General features: G+C 40.2%; 1 protein-coding gene across 1 annotated transcript in view; it reads right to left on the bottom strand.

Moving 5' to 3' along the window:
* Positions 1-7,316, bottom strand: part of LOC307171689 (uncharacterized protein) — a gene marked incomplete at both ends in the record, with an annotated part of 83,857 nt that extends 76,541 nt beyond the window's left edge. The window contains 4 exons of the mRNA XM_079893466.1: positions 698-811; positions 5,757-5,837; positions 5,920-6,096; positions 7,176-7,316. Of these exons, the coding sequence (XP_079749592.1) occupies positions 698-811; positions 5,757-5,837; positions 5,920-6,096; positions 7,176-7,316 (513 nt within the window). The remainder of the gene's footprint in view (positions 1-697; positions 812-5,756; positions 5,838-5,919; positions 6,097-7,175) is intronic.
* Between the last annotated feature and the right edge of the window lie 14,645 nt (positions 7,317-21,961).

The following is a 21,961-nucleotide window of genomic DNA, read 5'->3' as shown; positions in this document are numbered from 1 at the left end:
CAATACATTTGGCCAAAGCAAAACTTGTAAATTCATTTTATTTTTGTGTATAATAAAATTGTCAAGCATCAAGGTGTTGAAACTATCAAGAGATCTTAAAGAACCAGGTGCCGTTACCATACAGTAAGATACATTCAAGTAAATGACCAGATATTCATCTCATTTTCCCTCAACATCCTATTGATTGCATTGGCTTGAACCAAAAATAACACATGTAGCTTCTGCTCCCATGCAAATGAGCTTGTAGCGTAAGTGCTGTGAGTGAGTGTATTAAAAAAGCTCTTTCTGAACCCTTTCTCAGCACATTCATATTTACTGGTATGACTTGTTGACTTAAGCTCAGCTAACCAACTGGCAAAAAGTGTTTAAACTGACTGTGCTGTGCATTGAGTGTTTCATGTTTTGTAGTTGTGAAAGATAAAAATTTAATCTATAGGCCTAGTCATATTTCTCCTCGACAGTCTCACAGCGTAGTGAATATAAATGATGTTTCATTGCTCAGATTTGCAGTAAGATTTATAGAAGCTTGTTTCCGCAACGGAAGAAAAAATAAATGGGAAAAAAAGGTAAAATTACGAAGTTCTGACTTTTTTCCCCCTCGCAATTCCAAGTTCTTCAAAAATGCTCTTCAGAAACCTACAGGTGATGTCACGGACACTACGTCCATATTTTCTTACAGTCTATGGGCTGGACGTGCCTCCTGGATCTTCTGCCTCTCGCTGATGAGCGCCGCATGCATCTCGTCCCATGTGACACACTGTGTGAGCTCCTCTGGAACAGGGTACTGGGCCATCTTGTCCTTCAGCTCTTTCTGAGAGAGAGGAAAAATGTAATTCAGCATTTTCTAATAAACATGACACAATAATTATCTGACCCACATAAGTTCTTGTTATTGTTTCAGCACAAATCTCGCTCATCAGGAACAGTTACCCTAAAGTGGAAAACACTGTCATAATTTAACTCATCCAGACCCATGATGCTCGTTACTGGTGCATTGTGGGATTGAATGAGTGCACTCGATAATGTCCACTATGGTTTGGACAACACTACAAATGGCCGGTCCTCAAATGCCTTATTTAAGGTATTGGGGCATTTCGGAGACAGCCTAGGTCAGGGAAAACATGACAGGGAAACAGAACGAACAAAACATAATCCTGACAGCACTATTATAATGCAAAATTATGAATTCTTCATGCTTTAATTATTCATTGTTTGTGTTTTAGTGAGATGGAAAAGGTATATTTACAATGTAACTTCCACAATCTGACTAGCACATACAATTTTTGAATGAAATTAAAGGGTGGTTGATTATGATTTCACATTTCTACCTTAGTTAGTGTGTAATATTTCTGTTTGAGCATCAACAACATTTGCAAAGTCACAACGCTCAAAGTTCAAAGTAAGGGAGATATTTGCTTTTACAGAAATCGCTTTTTTAAGGACTACAACAAATCGGCTGGTAGAGACTACAATGAGCTTCTTTCATGGGTTAGTGACACACTAACCCTAAAATTTACATAAACCCCGCCCCCAGGAACGCAATTTATAGATTATCATGACAGAATATGCTAATCAATAACTAGATTAGAAGATAACTACACATAAGATACATAATTTCATCAACTAACTGTAACGGAGGTATTTTTCTCTATGGGGACTTTTATTTTGACGGGTTTTTCTTTCTCCGGTGTGTTCGCGGGAGATGCAAAGACGTCTGGGAAGAAGAGTGAGTGAGCAGTGTTGCGAGGCAGACGCCATGATCGCAGCACGAGAAGTCGACATTTTTTTCGCTGAAACTATACTGTCAGATTAAGTTTCGTGTACAGTAACATTGTTGTGTGAGACTGGAGACGTAGTTAAAACAGAAGTTCGGCTGATTGCGTCATCGGACAGAGAACGGTGTTGGAGACTGGCTGAGAGCACAAGAGAGAGTTGCTGGAGCCTCGAGTTTCGTGCAGAACACTGTTGTTTTGGGCGTTATTCTGACTGTAAGAATTTTTGAGCGTCCTACTGTTTTTCTGAGTGATCCATAAACTGGGTTGGAGCGAGAGAGACTGATTTTTTTATTTTTTTTGTGAATCATTTAAGTGCACTTGTTAGTGCGCGAGGATGCGTCTGTGAGCTGAACGATCGGTTTTGAAGGGAGTGATTGTTTTTTTTTTTGGTTTGTTTTTAGAGACTGACGATCATCCATGATCAAGATTTGTTGTTGAGAGACATTTTTGTGTGTGATTCAGATCATTCGATATGCGTGCCGCGTGCGAGCTGGCTGAGCTGCGCCATTTTGTTCCAGAAAGTTCCTGAGTTTTTCCTGGGCCGCGCTGAAACTTTTCTGTGTTTTTTTTTTTTCTTGTTTATTGCCCTGCCATCCTTTCGACATCTCACTGTCTTGTCTCAGCTGTTCATTAAGTCATCACATCAAAGTCGTCGTTGCCACAGACTGGTACAACAGTTCGATACACACACAGACACACACACGAACACTTCACTGATATAGTGTGAACCGAACTGGGTGTTTGAACAAACTGAGGGTTTCAACTGTCAATTAGTGACGAGGATCGATCCTGAAGTATCGATACAGATACTTCGATACTGACGTGGTATCAAAAAGGATCGATCCTCACATAAAATATCGATCCAAATGTGTGTTTTTTTTACCAGTAATTTTTTATTAATTTAGCACGCAAATTCAGTGCGTAAAATAATCTTCTAAGTGGAAAAATAAGCGAATGTTAGCCAATAATTGTGTAGGATAGAACTTTTTCTCCTAGTCATCTGGATGCAAGACGAAACCAATCAATCACAGAGAGCGTTCGATTCGCTGAGCTCACAGGCCCAGTGCGTTTGGGAAACGAAGCCTTGCTTAGATGACAGAGAAACAATCGGGTGTTATTTCGCAATAAACAAACCGAAAGTGTACATAATGGTTAAAAATGTTGACATCAGTAAGTTTTTTTTTTTTTTTTTATGAAATTAATATTTTTATTCAACAAGGATCGATGCATTAAATTGATCAAAAGTGACAGTCAAGGGTTTTACACTGTTAATCTAAATTGTTCTTTCAACTTTGTTCATCAAATAATTCTGCATAAAATGTATCATGGTTTCCACAAATATATGTAACTGTTTTCAACATTGATAATAATAAGAAATGTTTCCTGAGCAGCAAATCAGCATATTAAAATGAATTATCATCATGACTGGAGTAATGATCCCGAAAATTCAGCTTTGATCACATGAATAAATTACAGTTTACTATGGCATAGAAAATAGATAGCCTTTGTTAAATTGTAATATTACAGTTTTTACTGTATTTTTGATCAAATAAATGCAGAAGAGAATTAAAAATCTTACAGACCCCAAACTTTTGAACAGTAGGCTAGTACTATAATTAGGGTAGTTTTGTAAAAAGTCACTGACTAATAGCCTATATGTCGAACGTCGCATGACGAAACCGGAAACCTGGTCTCATCGCATCCGCTTGTCATAGAAAGTGTTAACAGCCGTATGAACTGATGCCGATATCTATGGAATTTTAAGGTAATCAGCTAACCTACCTATCTCACTTTGTTATTGGCTTTTTATTCTATTTAAATATCTAAACGTTAGTGTGAAGATTTTTTTTTTTTTTTACTTTTAAATATCGATCTTCACATGCGAGGGACATTGGTTATGATCATCTTTGCTCGCTCCTTTTAAGTTATTTTGAGTAAAACAGTAAAAAAATGCATGAAGCACATACAAAAGACCTGAACCGGAAGCGATGCGTTCTGTTTTCCGGTTTCGTAATGCGGCGTTCGACATATACCCTATTACAGGCGAGTTGAGAGCACAAATCACAAAATATTTAGGCCTAGTAGTCATGAAAACGTATTTAGATTTAGCATATTAATGATGCATTCATCTCATATAGCCTAAATCATGACACACTGCTCTAGCACAGGAAAGTGCATGCTTTTAAAATGAAAAAGTATTGGTATCTGAATCGATATCGGCGATACTGGCCCTGTATTTACTTGGTATCGGATCGGTACCGAAATTTGCAGTATCGCCCATCACTACTGTCAATTTGAACTGTGTTTGTGATAACTGAGTTGTTTGGAAACTTAATCATAAAATTGATTCATGAGAATCGTTTAAGTGATTTCAAGGTTATCGCAACATGACATCATGACTTTGCGTAAACATACACGCCACTTTCAAGTCAAGTGGCGTGTTATCTATACGCATTTTGAGCTATCCGCGTGTATGTCCACGCCGTCATCTTCCGCGTGTATGTCTACGCCGTTAAATGTCCGAGTGATTCCGCGTGTATGTCTACGCCGTTAAATGTCTGAGCGAAACGAAGCAAAATGTATATCTACATATGGGGAGCGATATTTTTTTTACTAGGATGGTAGGGGAAGACTCATAAATGGTATTAACCCCAGTGACGGGTAGGTTTAGGGACGGGGTTGGGGTAGGTCATATATATTTATATAGAGAGTAATGTAATGTTAAGTCAACGGCGTTGATAAACACGCTGAAAAGCGATTATGCGTGTTGATAGCACGCCAAAAATGGAAATACGAATTGGCGTGTCATACATACGCCATTTCATGAGATCAGTCTGGTTATCTACATATTCGAAATGAGTGATTTGAAGTGAGTCATTTGGGTGGAGTGATTTGAAGTGAGTCATTTGGGTGGAGTGAGTTTATGAAGTGAATCATTTGGATTGAACTATAAGAGTCATCTACATCAGGTGTTGTCTGTAAATAAGTTTGTGCCCTATACTGACATTAATTTTGGGAAACACTTTTGAGGTGTTAAAAGAGGTTTGTTTTGAAAGTGTTCACCATTTGATGGTCTTTAAAGAAAACAATGAATTTAAAACTGTTTATTTTTATTGTTACTTTTTTGTTATTTTATTCCATTGAAACAGATCCTTCCAGCAGAAATATAATTTACTTTGGGAAGGAGAAATAAATTACCAATTGATCATTTGACAGTTATTTTTGAACTTACCTTGGGGTAGGGGCATCTCACTTACATTATTAGGATTAGGTGGGTGGGGATGTGAATTTCAATTTATTTTTCACCACATAGGCCTACACTACAAGCCACCGTGTCGACGTACTTACCTGAAGCCTACGCTACCTATTCCTGTAGTATAAAATAGTGTAAGATAAAACATATACACATAACATATTGCATATTGAGACTCAAAGCACTGGAGCAGGGACTAAGATCCTTTCACTTTTAAGTCTCCCAGGGTAGTGTTATAATTTCCCCCCTACGAGACGAGACTTACAGTCCCGTTACATAACCATTCAGAAATGTTGTCTACATGTTGCCACATCTTTGTCTGACTGCGGTTTGAACATAAAAGGCTAAAAGTTTTTTTGAAATATTCAGTGCGTGTCTGTGGTAATCGAAGATGCTTACACGGCGCGTTTTTGCTCACCCTCAAAAAGTGACTATTTTAATATGCTATAAAAAATATCTGTGGGGTATTTTGTGCACTCTGGGGACATCAGAGACTTATTTTACATCTTGTGAAAAGGGCATTATCGGACCCCTTTAATACTTTTATTTCAAAAGGACTTTCAACAGGAATCGGCGTGATCTGGAGATTGCATGAGGGATGTAAAGTGACTTCTGTGTACAAGAGGCTCATACATTGGCACACTTTTGACAGTGGACTTTCTTTGTTTGTGAAATTTCATGAGGGTGAATTTGAAAAGTTATTTTTGGTTGAACTATTCCTCACTCACCGTGGTGTTGTCCAGTTCTTGCACTCGGTTGCAATACTGCTCCAAAGCCACAATACGGTCACCCAACTCATTCATGTTCAGCTGAGGATGACAACATGTTATCAAGTGCTGAATATAAATGAGCAGAAATGTGAGTGATACTGGTGTGTGTGTGTGTGTTCACCTGGCTGAGCTGACCATTCAGCGCATCAACTTCCTGTCTCAGATCATCTCTGGACTCTTTGAGCGCCTGGACTTCCTTCAGCAGGTCTTTGTTGCTTTCACATCTGTAGTTCGGTTCATTTGGTCCGGACCAAGGGCGAAAATTATACTTTGTAGCATTTCTAAGGCGTTTTGGTTCCTTTTCACACCACACTGATCGCTCTGGTCCAAATCAGTTTATGAGTTGATAAAATGAACCAAAATGCAGTTACGTGACAACATCCACATCACTCGGAACGCATTTCCATAACTGCACTTCGTTTGGTCAGAATTTATCATATAGTTTGTCTACACCACTTTAGACAAACAATAATTTTTGAGAATGAACCGAGGATGCGGCTCGAAAATAATGTTAATAATAATTTCAATCAGGCTCCACACCTCCACACCTAAAACTGTCAACAAACAGTTCTCCTCATCCTATAATGCACAGCGCAGCTGACTACGGCAACTGGCTTAGTCCAAAAATGCGCAGTTCTTTGGCAGTTGGTTCTGTTCGAGGTCGGATCACGTTCTCACCACAAACGAACCGCTCCAGAGTTCGTTTCAAAGCGTACCGAGACCACCTCTTCCAGGAGGTCTCGGTACGCTCGTTTGGTCCGCTTTTGGTGCACACCCGAGTGCGATTGCTGCATTCACACCTGAAAAAGCCCATAATCCTTTTTGCTTGAACTTTGACGAGGGATCAAACTCTATAAGAGCACTGCTGAATCAGTTAAGCACATCCTCTGTGTCTTTTTGAAAGTCTCTAATACTTACCATGTATTTCATAAAAATTACAGTAAAAAGTTATATTGTGAAATATTAGGCTAGTACAATTTTAAAAACATTTTCTATTGTAATATATATTAAAATGTAATTTATTCCTGTGATCAAAGCTGAATTTTCAGCATCATTACTCCAGTCTTCAGTGTCACATGATCCTTCAGAAATCATTCTTTTTGTTATCAATGTTGAGAGGATTTGTGCTGCTTAATATTTCTGTTGAAATACACTCTGGGGACATCAAAGACTTGTTTTACATCTTGTGGAAAGGGCATTATACCACCCCTTTAACTAATGTTAACTAGTGAACTGTAAAGTGTTACCAGCAAGGCAAGTTATTAACCGTGTTCTGTGGTGATAGACCTACAGTGTATTGGTGGTACCATGGTTCTGTAAAGCATATACTTCTAGTTCACACAGTAGTAGTTTTTGTAAGTTTCCTCTGTCTCTTACCTTGGACACCCCGTCCTCGTTCCCCTGGGTCTTCCTGCGGAGCTGCATGAGGGTCCACATGTCGCTGAGCGCTGTGTCAGAGGAGCCCATGAGCTCGGAGGCGGTGGGAAGAGCCTCCATCTCCAGTACCCTCTCCTCCATCTCATGCAAGCCTATGTCTGTTGACATGATCTAAGCAAATCGCACGTTACCGGCTGTTTTGCTTTGTTTGCGCTTAGTGTTGTGAGCGGTGGCGTCTTTGGAACGCCGTTAGTTGAAAGCAGTGCTGTGGACCAGGTTTCTGGACATGACGATGTGAGGATCACATCCGATCCGTTGACGGGGACATGGCCAACTCCACCACATACATATTCCATAATTTTTGACAATTTGGATTTCTACATGCATGCACAGCCACAGTCCACCCTACGCGGCAACCGGTCAATACACTGGATACACCACATTGCAGTCCAAGACCGGATCCCAAAATATCACCTGGCTAATGACAAACCACTTGGAAATCTACTGCACTATGACCTGAATTTATCACTCCCTGGAGAGGGTGAACAAATGCAAATGCGAAGGGAATACATTGTCCTTACCAGCCGAATCCTGACAACTTATCTCTCTGTATTCAAGCCATTCTCCAACGTGGTCTTGCCTCCCATACCACATCAGCATTCAGCAGAAATGGCACAGCGTTCCACTGATGTAAGAACTTAAGATGATACTCTATTAATGCCTGTACCAACCAATGTCAGTATAGTGAAATGAATTGTGACTTTTCATTTACAGTACCCACTGGGACTGCTTTTCAAAGACGAAAACAAATCCGCTGACTTGGCAGAAGTACTTCAACACTTTCAGAAGACGTAAGCATGAATTAGGGTCATACAATTACTTCAAGTCTAATCACTGTGAGCAGTGGTTCCAAAAACAAGTGCCTCCAAAAACAAGTGCCTCTGTCTTCATTGTAGGTACTGTATGTATCAAAAGGACCGGAGGGACTGTAAACAATTTTGGTGGGAGGTGACGGGCTCTCTGAAGCGAATAGCAGAAATCTACATTGGGCCTATGCTGATGGTATCAACATAGAGGAGCGATTAGATGGCATGGAGTTCATGTTTGAGGACTGGCATGCCATTAGGGTGCTTTTTGGAGTAAGTAATCACATGTTTGCTTTAACTGTTATATTTAGTCAATTATTTTGTTTGTATACAGTAGTTGTAGTTAAAGGGATACTTCACCTCTGGAAAGATTAATGTGTATTTAAAATAGGTAATTTATGTAGAAGAAATGTGAAGAAATTTTTGAATTTGGAGCTTTCTAGACTGAGAAAGCCAGAAAATGTATTTTTGGCTTATGTGGATGAAAGACAACAACTCCCAGAATGCACTTGCTTCGCTGCCCTAGGAGGCCACTCCTAAGCCACGCCTACCGGTAAGAGAGCGCAGTTGAAAACAACAAGAAGGTTAGGCTACTAACTTAGTGAGTCTCCGTGACGAGTTTGCCCTGGATTTCGAGATCGCCCAAAATGTCCAGGATTTGGCTTTTGCGTTCTACAGTCGCCATTCATCATGTTTACTGTGGCGAGCAGGACGAGGCTGAGGACCGCGGGAGAATGGCGCGAGGCCGGTGGCGTCATTACTGAGACGCGCCGGTCTCGCATCTCTCACGGAGGAGCGGGAATTTTCTTAGCAATGTTAAAACGCACATCAACCGAACACTTGTTTAGCGTTCATGTAAACAATACATTCAGATTCACCAATCGGAATGAATTCAGTTAGATTGAAATAAAAGGTATGCATGTAAACAATGAATGGCGACCGCAGAAAGCAAAAGCTAAATCCCGGACATTTTGAACGATCTCGCCCGCCAGACAAGTCCGGGGAAAGGAGGATGGTAACCCCTACTACTCAGCTTTCTCCTACTACTCCACATTACAAGAGCCTGCTAGCTTAGCTTCCAAAGAAAGATGGCTGAACTGTGTACATTCTGTGAGTGAGATCCCACCTCCTATGGGCGGGTTGAAAATATGCGGAACAACGCCTTCTACTGGCTGTAGTCTTTAGCCTCTGGCCAGAAAATCCTCCGATGACGCAATATGACGATCGAAGGATTTTTTCCAGACAAAAAATACATAAATCTCTCCTCTCAGGGGGATATGAGGGTGGAAAGCACGGTAATTCAAAAATACTACAGGTTTTCTACTAATACAAAGCTTAATGCTAAATCCTGAAGTATCCCTTTAAACAGTATTATGCTGCAGTGTACCTTGCTGCTTTGTAGGCTGCCTTATCCATTGTTTTGGTCTTACTGTTGTCTTTACCTCTTTTAAAACTTGGATCCACTTTAAAGTTTTCTTCAGCGAGAAATCTGCAAAGGACCATGGGACACTGTGCGCCAACATGACAAAGCTGAGGTACAGCTGCTGCATTGACACTGAATTCATGACTTTTCCGCTGCGATTGAAACATTGGCCACTTTGGCCAGCAGAAAATATTTTGTGCTTGCTACCTCATGTTATCTAAATTGTTGACAATGTTCTCTGCAGTTTTGCTGTCACACAAGCTCCAGTCATCCTGTACATATTTCCGAATACACCACGAATTTATGTTCTTTGTGGTGGGATGGGATGGGCCATCAGGAAAAGCCGTGGTTCGGTGAATTTACCAGTATGGTATGGTATTACAAGTTTTCCAATTGTACTGTCACTAACTTTCCCAGAATGTGATGTTTGTGTGTTTGAAACATGAAAGATGACTGACACATTTTAGGTCTGTGTGTGTGAGCGCTTGCGCGCAAGTGTATGCGTCCATGTATACCCACAACCCCATAGGTTCAAAAGGAGAGTTATAGTGATACATACAAAAATGTGCACCAACTATTGACTAACATATGTATGTGTCACAGGTGCAGCAATGCGAAACAGGGGCCCCACAGTGCCTACAACGCATACAAATTTTTTTTCATCACATAGACAACTGCGTTGCTTCTGACGGCTGCAATGGAGCACTTTGGGCTGCAGGATGTAGCAGGTAAACAGGGCAATATCTGTAATACAATAAAGTGTGTGGGGATGAGGAAAGATTGATAAGCTTCTTTTTTTTTTTTTTTTTTTCGTTTGACTTTGAAATCCCAGAATCGTTTGTTCCGGAGGAAATTGCATCTGGTTCAACAGACGTAAGGCGAACGTGGTTGCATGCTAAATCAGCTGAGATTGTGGAAAAGTTCATCCTGCTTGGGGAAGTGATAGGGGCCATGACTGGTCTCTGTGAAGCTTCTGTGACATCGACAGAGACAAAGCATTACCCTTGTCGAGCACAGGGCTGTCAACAGGTATACGCATATCTCAAAGCCAGAGACAACCACGAGTTTAAAAAGCACAACTTGGATGTTCCTTCTGGAACGTTGTCTGGGAATAATACGTCACTGTCCAAATGAGACTACCAACAAGAACACACCGTGGCAAGGCTAAGCTTTAGCTTTTTGACTTTGGACATGCTTGATGCAATAAAAGAGGGTGATGGTATGAGAGACTAATGAGGCTGTACAAAGTTGCCATGCTGTATTACAAAGCCTATGGGCACAGCCACTATGCTTACAGCACTTTACTCATGACACTGCAGGTGAATGCTTGTCTGACCCCTCGGTTGTCGCATAGCGTGATCTGGAACTGGTTTTGGAGCAGTAAGGGAGGGAATGGAAACAACATCCCCCTAGACCTTCACTTGGAACACATGAACAATTTCCTTAAGTCTTTCCTGAAGGGTCTGGGTCCAAACCTTTCTGAAAATTCAGCACGCCAGGTCAGCCAGTCCATTGGTGTTTTGAAGGAAATGATAGATACGGTGGATGGTGATTTGGGTATCAACAGGCCAACTGGCTCCCATCGTGCCGAGCAGCAGACACAGGATGTTATGACTCTGATAGATGTTTTCAAGGCGGGTCAACTATTTACAGAAATACCTGGCAGGGAATTTCGGGCCTACCCTAAATTTGACAAGAATCTATTGCGCAAAATCAAATACAAAGATATGTGGCAGTGGTTGAGGCTCAAAATGATGTAGTGTCTAAAAGTAAATCATACACAATTGTGGTTTCCTATCTTGTCTATAGACCCATTGTGAATAATCTGTAGTTGCATATACTTTCATTGTTAGGCAAGGTACATGTTCAAAATCAACAATCTGTTCTAAAGAAATTTGACAATGGATAAGAGTAAAAATGGATTGGAGAAATGTGAAAGAAAATGACACTTTTTCTTTGTTAAGCTTGTATACAGACCCTTTGTAAATAATCTGTATATTGTTAAACCTACTTTTAGGTCGGCAAGTTACATATTTAAATGTAAAACAAATTGCATACGCAACGTTTTCAGCTTGTTTGTTACTTTAATTTTCACCACTTTTTTCTGTTGTATGTAAATGTGAAATAAAGACTTCGACAATAACTGCAAATATATCAATCTCAAACTTTATATTTAGTCATATGACATAAGTTTGGAGAGCATTCATGGAGTACTTTCAAATACAGGTCGGTGGTCATATGTACAACTATATACAAATGTTTCAATATTGCTTTTAGGCATCAGTCTGAACTCCTCAAATGTGTAAACCCAGATTCAAAGCTGCTACATAGTGATAGGGTGTCTGGCTCAGAGTCATCATCAAAATAACCTGTGTAATCTTGGTCAGGCACCACAATGTCCTCCGCAGGCAGATCAACATCAGTGTATTCAAAATCTCCAAAGATATCAAAAAATACCCTGAGAATTTTTGGTCCGTGCCTTTTACTAAACACGGGTAGGTTGTCCATTATGAAAGTAAGATCAAATATTTCTGCGCTACGCTCAAGAACACAGTCGATCAGCTCGTTACTAAAACCAGTGCAATCTGTGCTGTTAGTGTACAGATGTATGTGCTGGACTAAGCTGAGCTTGTACCTGTACAAAATATCTCTAATCAACTCTTTGTGATCCTCCATATTCAGGTATTGCCAAGTCACAACCTGCAGAGCTGCACAAACAAACTGAGTGACAGTATGAGCAGCACAAATGTCCTGGTAGAACACTTAAAGTGTGAGTATAACGCCTTCCTAAGGCAGCTAGTGGTGCCCTTTTTTAACAGTGTTTTAACACCCTCATCCAATCTTATCTGCTGCTTTACATTGTAAATAATGGCATGTGATGGAGACCCATCTCGCCCAGCCCTGCCAACCTCTTGTACAATGGCCTCCACATCCTCAGGTGAGCCATACATTGACATGGGATATGTTGGGAAAGTTCAGGCCCATTCCGAGAGCTGTCGTGGCTACAACCACTCTGCATGCACCATCGCCATCCAATGAAGCAAGTACTCTACTCTTGTGATAGGGAAGTGTTTGGCTATGAAACATACCGATAAGTAAGTTTACTACCCTATGTTCTGGATCCCTATCAACCCAGCAGTCATCACCAAGTTCCTCTTTTAGGTGACAGAAGAACACCTTTCCGCAAGTCGTCAGTGTACGCAGTAGATGATTACTGGTGACATTCTTGGGCCATTATCTTTCAGTTTCCTCACAACCCAGTTCAGACAGTCCATAGTATCTGAAGACACTGTAGTCAGGCCAAGCCTAATATTTGTTCTGTTTGGGCTTATGGTGACGTGAGTGGCATTCTCCAATTGCAACTGTCTTTTGATAATTGCTCGGGAATCCAGGTCCGCTGTTGCTGTCAAGGCCATAATAGGTGTACCTGAAGGACAAAGGCAATTGCATTAACACTTACAATACATTGTCATTATAGATTTCTGTTTAGAAAAGTGTTCAGTAATGTAGCAAAACAGATTTTTAGTTAATGATAGTCCATAGATATTTTTTCTTGGTTTATCAACCTTAGCCATTATCAGTGAGGAATGTAGTTAGTTTCAGCATGGCAGCAAGTGTTTATCAGAGAAGGGCAGGTAAACAAGCTAGAGGCTTTCTTGAGAAGAGAGGTGATACTGATAACCAAGTCTTCAGTGGCTACTGCACCAGGCACAAAAAGCCTTCACATATAAACCTTAGTGTTCTTTTTTTATAATAGGCTGAAGACAGGATCATGGGAATGTGTCTCACAACTTCCATACTCACCCTGTTATACGATGGATCGCAGTTCTCCTAGCCTTGCAAAACTCTCTCTGAAGGCCTTCTCTCCTCTAGCAGCCTTTCCCCTGGTAGACAAATCAGCATAGATTTACATGTTAAATATAACACATTTGAGAAAATATCAATGACTACAGAAATAGCAAAACACATTCCACAACAAATTTTTTTTTTAGGTCTGATCAAACTATCCATTAGTTAATTGTTATGTGATGTCACTGCTGTAATGAAACATCAGACCCTATAAAAATTATAGGTTGAGAGGAAAAACAAACCATACAAGAGATGTACAAGGCATACATTTTATTTTATTTTACAATTTTATTTTAAATTAAGCTCAAATAATTGTCTCTGATGATACACACACATTTGACATGCATTTTTATTTGGACTTTTCTGGGTCTTGATGTGTAAGTCTAATCGTTATAAAAACTCTTTTGTGCCAGCTGCTGTCAAAATTTTAAATAGAGATTTTCAACATTGATGTGTGATTCTGCTATTTTTTTATTATTGGAATGTTATGATGTTGTAATTATTGTATGTACTGTGTTTGTACTGGCCGTGTCATGTTGTCCAATACAAATTTCCCCTGAATGGGACAATAAAGTAAGTAAGTTAGTAAAACTATGTGACATCAGAGTAGTTTAATGTAGCTTTGAGTTCATCAAAGTTCAAATTATTTGTTGAATATCTACTTTATCGCTAAAACATATTTACCATTTTTATGTGAGATGAGCTTCATCCGCCACAATTCCCAAAACGTTGTCTTGGAAGACCTTGGTGGACAACATATCTCGCCATTGCTTGTGAAGAATCCAGGATTCAGGACTCCCATATACCAACTGGCACCGGCCGCTTCGAATGTCCTCCTTGTCGCCTTTGCCAAGTTGCATGTCCTTGAGTCCAAATTTTGTAGCCTCTTTTAACTGGTCCTCCATAAGCGCTATCAATGGTGAAACAACAATCACAAGCGGGTTGTGGCTGAGTCCCATGCGTTTTCCCACCAGCGGAGCTAATTGGTATATTAAACTTTTTCCGTATCCAGTCGGCAAAACTCCAAACACATCTTCCTTTTTTATGATTCTCAAAATGGCTGAAGTGCCGTTCTTTGCTCTTTTCTCAGAGAAAAACTTAAATCCAAGTCCTCCAGTGTCGCGGCCAAAGCCGATTCAAAAGGCCGCTGTTCGCCAGTGTAAGACCAAAAATACTGGTTGAGGCCTGGTCTGAGGCAAAAGGGCCCTGCTGGCTAATTAACATTCGACCTCCCCCATACAACCTCACTTCCTCTCAGAAACAACTAAGAACTCACACAAGAACATGGTTGAATGTGAATGTTTATCATTGACTGTTATGTTTTTAGTGTCATTTGAAATGTCTCAAAGTGAGTGGTACAGATATCTCATATCCAGATAGATTAAATAAAAGGAAATAAGGTTTATAGAAGTTGTTTTCAAGTAGCAGGGAACTGTCGTAACTCTGTCATCATTATGTTAAGCCCGCCCACCGACTCTATACACGACGTGATTGGCCTGACCCAATTTAGGTTTTTGCAGCATGAAAGTCTATGGAGAGTTGCTAGACTACCCTGGCTGCAAAATACATTTTGCTGCCGCTAGGGTGCGTCTAGATTTCTAGGCTAGCTGCAGGTAGGACAGTCTGGCTGAACGCTTAGTCAATTGCAGGTAGGAGCAAGCTGGCATGGGTTTTGAACCAGTCAGGCTGGGATCTGGATCGCTTTCCAAAGATGGAGAATGCAGCCTTTGTGGTAACAGAGTGGAAGTGCTGCCAGGCAGCCGTGATGTCTGCATGAGGAGGTGAGGAGTCAAAGCTGGAAGCAAGTAGTTCCTGGAACGCATGCTGTGACGCAGGAGCATGGGTTGCAGAAACATCCAGACGAAGAGTAGGCTTGGGCCTGGCGTAATGAAACTTGCTTGGGACCATCCTTAGTTTGCAACATAGAAGGGTGTGATCAATGTCACAATCTGCTGAGTACAGTGATCGGCAGTGTGTTACTTCCTTCAAATGCTCACGCTTCACCAGTACATGGTCAAGTTGGTGCCAGCGCTTAGGACGTGGATGACGCCAGGTGACCTTGGAGGAGCTTGAGCCTTGAAAGAATGAGGAGGGGACACAGAGTTTGTGGGTGCTACAAAGCACCAGTAAGCGCTGACTGTTGTCATTCATGTTGCCATATCCTTGGCTTCCCAGAATGTCAGGCCATGCACTAGAGTTAGCACCCACTCGGGCAATAAAGTCACCAAGGATCATCAAACGTTCGGTTGAGGAGGTCTTCTGAACAATGGCGCTAAGTTGATTGTAGAATGATTCCTTTACATCTAGATCAGAAGTCAGTGTAGGGGCGTAAGTGGCTATGAATGTAACTGGGCCACAGTTTGTGTGCAGGCGCAGTGAGGAGAGACGTGAGGAGATGGGCACAGGTTTTTCCACTGAGGACAGTAGCTTGTTTTGGATTGCAAAGCCAACACGTGCATTGGTCTGTCACCGTCTGAGTATCCATTCCAGAAAAAAGTATTGTTTTTTTCCCGGACAGAGCCAACACCGGTCAGCCAGGTTTCACTCAGGGCAGCGATGGAGATGTTAAGTCAGAGTAGTTCTGCATCAATCAGGGCTGATTTACGAGGTGAGACGCAGTCCATGTCAGAACTCACGCCAAGAGAACACACATTCCAGCATGCGATGGAGGTGTATGTGACAGTTGCAGGATGATGACCAGGTCGCGCCTGCCGTACACGCAAACCTTGCCAAACAACGACAGCACTCTTAAGGACAGAGTGCTCCCGAGTTGCCAGTCGTGGAGGCTGAAAGTTAGACGTCATTATGGAGAGATGAGATTCTCATAGTAGAGAGCGCCTGGGCAAAAATTAAGTGAAAGCATGTGTGCCCAGGTCAAACTTCCACCTCTGGACTCAACGCTACAGATTCCAACGGAACACAGGTGTGTGATGGTTGGTGTAGTTATGAGTTGCCCCGCAGTGACCAACTGGCTAGGTCTATTGCCCCGTGACCATTGGCGAGGTGCTCTTCTGCTCACCGGGCGGCTGAGACAGACCGACGCTCTGATACGCAGCATACCAGCCCCTGCTGGTGTATATATATATATATATATACAGTGTATATATATATACAGTATATATATATATATATATATATATATATTCACACACACACACACAGTATATGGCAATTTTTCTGTCAAATGTGGATTACACACATATACAAACATCAAATAAAATAATAAAGCATTGCATTGCATAGTGAATATAAATGATGTTTCATTGCTCAGATTTGCATTAAGACTTTTAGAAGCTTGTTTCCGCAACGGAATAAAAAATAAATGGAAAAAAAGGTAAAATTACGACTTTTTATCTCAAAGTTCTGACTTTTTTTCCCCTCACAATTCCAAGTTTATATCTAGTAATTGTGACTTTTTTCTCAGAATAGTGAGTTTATATCTATGTGGTAGAGAGGGGGACACTAGGACCTGGGGAAGAATTGTGTGAGGCAGACCAAGGGTGCTAGGATTAATAATTGTCACACAATTTCCAGCCAACATTGATAAGTGGGTCCCATGGGTTTCACCATAGACATCATATGGGTTTCACAATGTGGGTCACGCCCATTTCATATACCACATGGGCCCCACATACAAATGTTGGCAGGCAACGTCTTGATAGTATGGACAGCGCATGAATACTGAATTTAATTGTCTTTCATGTCTTGACTAAATAGGCTACCCTTTTCAACTTTACAAAAAGATCCATCTAGGCTATATTTAATTTATACAGTAAAGAATATGCAATGTTTTTTTCACATTTGATAACTTTATTCAAATTTCTGTACCTTAGATCCACCCGAAAAACTCTAAAAACACTGTTTATTTCATTTGTACCCTTTCTTTGTTCTATTGTATTTATTTGTGCTATATATGTGTAATTTGATTATTTGTTCTTATTTTATTACTGACTGCTTGTCTTGTTAATGTTTTAAATTCACATAATTTTGGCTGGTAGTTTTTGTAGTATCAAGATTGGAATAAAGAATTGATATTTCACTGGTGTCTAAACATTTGTACCACTGACCCAATCCTCAGCACCGAGCCCTTCTGGAGCCGCTCTAAATATGTGCTGTGCTATTAAATTAAAGATAAAATATGACAAAGCAATAGAATGAACAGTGAAAGTAACAGAAGCTCAAACACTGCATCTTAGCAGGCTTAATTAAGCATAAAAATAACTGAAGGAAATTTATATTTGATGAACAAATTAAGCCAACTAATATGATTTATATTCTTATTTAAAAATGTTAAATGCAGTGAAAATATAGGTATCGGTATCGGCGAGTACCAAAAATGGGAGTATCGGTATCAGACTCGTTCTGGAAAAAGTGGTATTGGTGCATCCTTTAAATCAAAGATTTGTTTATGCGTTTTGTTTTGAGATTTAACCGGAACGAATAGAGAGTCTCCGCCATGGTGTTGAGCGACAGATTGAAGTGAAGTCTGTTTGAAGAGCACGAGTGCCAAGAAAACACTGTTGCCCTTCGCCACTGACAACAGCGGCAACAAACACTCAGCATGATTTAAAAACATTGGCGGATCCAAGGGTTGGGGTCAGAGGGGCACTGGCCCCAAATGAAACCTGATTGGCCCCTGAAGTGGTCCTGCCCTGTCATTTATGATCGCTGATCTACGTCAATTCAACCCGCGTAGACGGCACGGCACAAGAGCATTTAACGGCTCGGTTGGTCCAAGATGGCGACCTGTGCAGACGTCTTATTCTGAGCTCCGAGACTCTGACCGAGTACCAATGATTTAAATTGAATTATTGAGACTGTATCATCGATAAACGAAGGAGTGGAACGTTGCTCTTGCATCCAGTAAGTTCTTTCGCTCGAATAAAAGGACTTTAGCGGGTCAAAGTTTGTGAAATAGCAATTAGCTTACAAACTTCATTGTTAGCCAAAGTTGTTAAAGTTTTGCTAATTAGCCAGGACAAGTTTGATAAGATGTCAAAGAGAGATGCCAAGAAGGTGAGGAAGGAAGGCTTGATAATGGATTTAGAGGTTGAAAGTTCGTTCTCTGGTTTATGTACACCTCTTCCTGATACTCCCACAAAAAGTCCAAATCCCAAGAAGGTCTGTACTAAAGAAGAGGAAACAGTTTCAAATGCTGACATCCTAAAAGCCATTTACGACCGTTTTTTGAAGTTTGAAGAAATGGTAATAAAAAATACAGCCGAGATTGCTAGAATGCAAGAAAATGTGAAAGGATTGGAAATCCAGTGGAAAGGACACAGTAAAGAAGATGAGTGGCCAGATGACAATCCTGAGGGAGAAACTAGAGGAGTTGGAGCGTTACAGTAGGAGATGGAATCTTTCGTCTTCTGAATCTTCCAGAAAGCAGCAACGAGGATGTGAGGAATGAGGTGCTGGAGATTATTGCGGAAATCATTCCAGAGGAAAAGAGCAAGCTTGGATTCATGGTGGACATTGTGCACAGGGTCGGACGTCCGAGAGAGGATAAGAGCTCATGTCCAATCATCATTCAATTTACCATGCGCACCTTCAGATTCAAACTATGGAGAGCTTCCCTCAACGCGGATGTCATGAAGAGAAAGAACCTCCGGATGACTGAGGATTTATCCCAACAGTAGATACAATGCAGAAATAAACTGTGGCCTCTTGTGAAGCTGACGGAAAGAAAACTAAATGGCAGGGTCCTGCTGTCATCATTAACGGTGTGAGACACACCGCATAACTTGTTAAACTTCCCTTAATGTGAGGTACAATTTCAATTTAATTATGCCAACCGATTGAATGGTTAAAATTTGCTCTCCTGGTAGACAATTAAAAGAGCAATATGTTCACACCGCCAAGTAGAAAACTCTGAACATGAGTACCTCAGTTAACTCCTAAATTTCTTACTATTTTAACTATTGGAAAGCTAATCTCTGATATGTTCTATCTCAGAGTTTTTTTCTTTTTCTTTAACTAGTTCTTAGAACTTTTAACAGACATTCAGTTCAGTTTTTTTCTTTTCTTACATTATGACAGACTTCCATTTTAGTTCCTTAAAAATAATATCGTTGAATGTCAGGGGTATTTGTGGTAGCACCAAGAGGAAATCAATCTTTTTATTCAGTAGATGAAAAAATGCTGCTTTGATATTTTTACAAGAGACTCATTCGGTGGACGATGATGTGAAGTTTTGGAAAGCACAGTGGTCAGCAGGTGTCGCCATTCTACTTAATACATTTAAAGGAGATATAATTGAATCAGTGACCTCAAATGAGGGTAGGTGGATAATATTGGTTTTCCAATTAGACAATTCATTCTTTATAGTCTGTAATTTATATAGGCCTAACTATAACAATACAGCTCAAGCAAAAATAATGTTTTTACAACTTTATGTCTGTATCAGAATGAAGAGGAACAAATGTTAAATATACCTGTTAAGAAATGTGTAAAATATTTAGGTATTCATATCTGCAAGGATCACAAGGAACGGCAACAACTAAATTTTTCGCCTAAATTGAAGAAATCTAAAACAATATTATATTTATGGCTTCAAAGAGACATCTCTATTTTAGGTAGGATTCTTTTGACTAAAGCAGAAGGGATTTCAAGATTTGTCCTCTCTCTTAATGTCCATGTTTCAACATGTAAAGATATAAATACCATATTTACGAACTTTGTGTGGAAAAACAGACACCATCATGTGAAAAAAGCGGTGCTCTCTGGCTCTAAGGATGAAGGTGGATTTGAACTTTTGGACTTTGGGGACTTGAATTATACATTTAAGGTGAAATGGTTGAAGGAATGTTTGAGAGCATAGAGTCCTTATGGCACTTTATCCCCAACAACATTTTTAAGAGTGTAGGAGACCTAAAATTTTTATTGAAATGTAACTACAATATTACAAGATTGCTGCTTAAACTATCCCAGTTTGATCAACAAGCTCTTCTGGCCTGGAAACTTTGTCATTCTCCACTTTTCTCCACACAAGTCCATCTTATGGAATAATGAATGCATCACTAAAGGGAACAAGTCACTTTATTTGCAGAAATGGATCGATAGAGATATTATCTTTTAAAAAGATAATATCTCTATCGATCCATTTCTGCAAATAGAGTGACTTTATGCCAACCAGGAACTGAAGAATAAGTTCTAATGAAGAATTAGTTCTAATGAAAAGTTATAAAAAACAAAATGAAGTTCCTGGTTTTAATTTTACTCTTTATATAAACGGTATGGATATTATGATCAGCAAAAAAATCCAAATGTTTTTGTTTTTATTAAAAAAAAGCCGAAAATCCATTCACTTGTAGTGTTCAGTGTGGTACGCTTCCATAAGATCTGGTGTCAAAAGATCTTGCCTGCAGTACAAAGACTTCCTTAACAGTAGAAGACTGAAGCGCCATACCAATCGTCGTTCTCGACGCGAAGGGCCTGAATGATGAATTGTTGAGCTGTAGAGATCCCTTGCTAGGTTTAATTTTTTTAATTAAACACTACACCTGAGAGAAAGTTTAACATATCGAATACAGGCTCTTTTTTTGAATGCATTTATTCAGGAGACATGATGACTCTCCATTTGTCATCAGATTGTCAGATCTGCTAGAGGGAGATCATTCACTGTCAGACTCGTCTTGTGTCTGGTGTCTCGTGGGGCAGAATACTGTGCCAAGTTAGGCAATCCTGACGCTACACAACAGCTCAGACCACTGCGGGAAATGGCCATTTCATTTGCAGCAAACCTGTATAGAAAACATGCAGTGAATGCAATGAAATATAGCCTGCATTAGACTTACACTTATATCTAATGCAGTGTGAAATCATCTGTGAGATTTAGTGTTTGTGGAAGTTACCATTGATCTGTCTTCTCGTCGTAGCGCTCCACAGCAGAGGTGGTGCTGGATCCATTACGGCCTCCAACAGCAAACAACTGACCATTAACTACCTGGATTTTGAGGAAAGGAAAAAGGAAAATGAATAATGTACAGCTAATGTCTTTCACTTTACATTAATAAATCTTATTATAGATGCACCACTTAATTTAAACATAGTTAGAATGTTTTGACACACATTGATCTTCGAAGCCTTCTACAATTTTAGGGTGCAACTTTCCAATTTCTCTCAATATGGAAGCAAAAAAAAAAGTCCCCCATATTCAGTATCATCAAATCATTATTTTAATGTTATTTCATAGTTACCAGATACAGATTTTAACTGTCCACATCTCACCTCAATGCCAAAGTTGCTGCGTGGGTTGTTCATTGATGCAACATCAGTCCAGATGTTAGTGAGCGGATTGTAGGCCTCCGCACTCCGCAAACGACTGGCACCATCAAAACCACCAACCTTTAAATAAATACACTTTTTATTGATGTATTCTGTGCATTTGTATGTGCACATCCATGCATGCATTTACAGAAGTGCAACCTTTAAACTGTAATTGTTCTGTATTTCTGTATTTGTGTCATGGTTATCATAGCTAATTAAAACTATAAAACTGTGTTTAATACTCACAGCATACACTCGATCTGCATAAGCGATCACACCCACAGCAGTGCGGCGGATACTCATGGGAGCGATGAGAGTCCACTGGTTTGTTTCTGGGTTGAAGCTCTCAGCAGAGGAGAGACACTCAGTCCCAGTAGAAC

The sequence above is a fragment of the Squalius cephalus genome, assembly GCF_949319135.1.
Source record: "Squalius cephalus genome assembly, chromosome: 1".
Taxonomy (NCBI): Eukaryota; Metazoa; Chordata; class Actinopteri; order Cypriniformes; family Leuciscidae; genus Squalius; species Squalius cephalus.
Note: the sequence above shows the minus strand (reverse complement) of the source record. Positions and strands in the feature narration are given on the sequence as shown.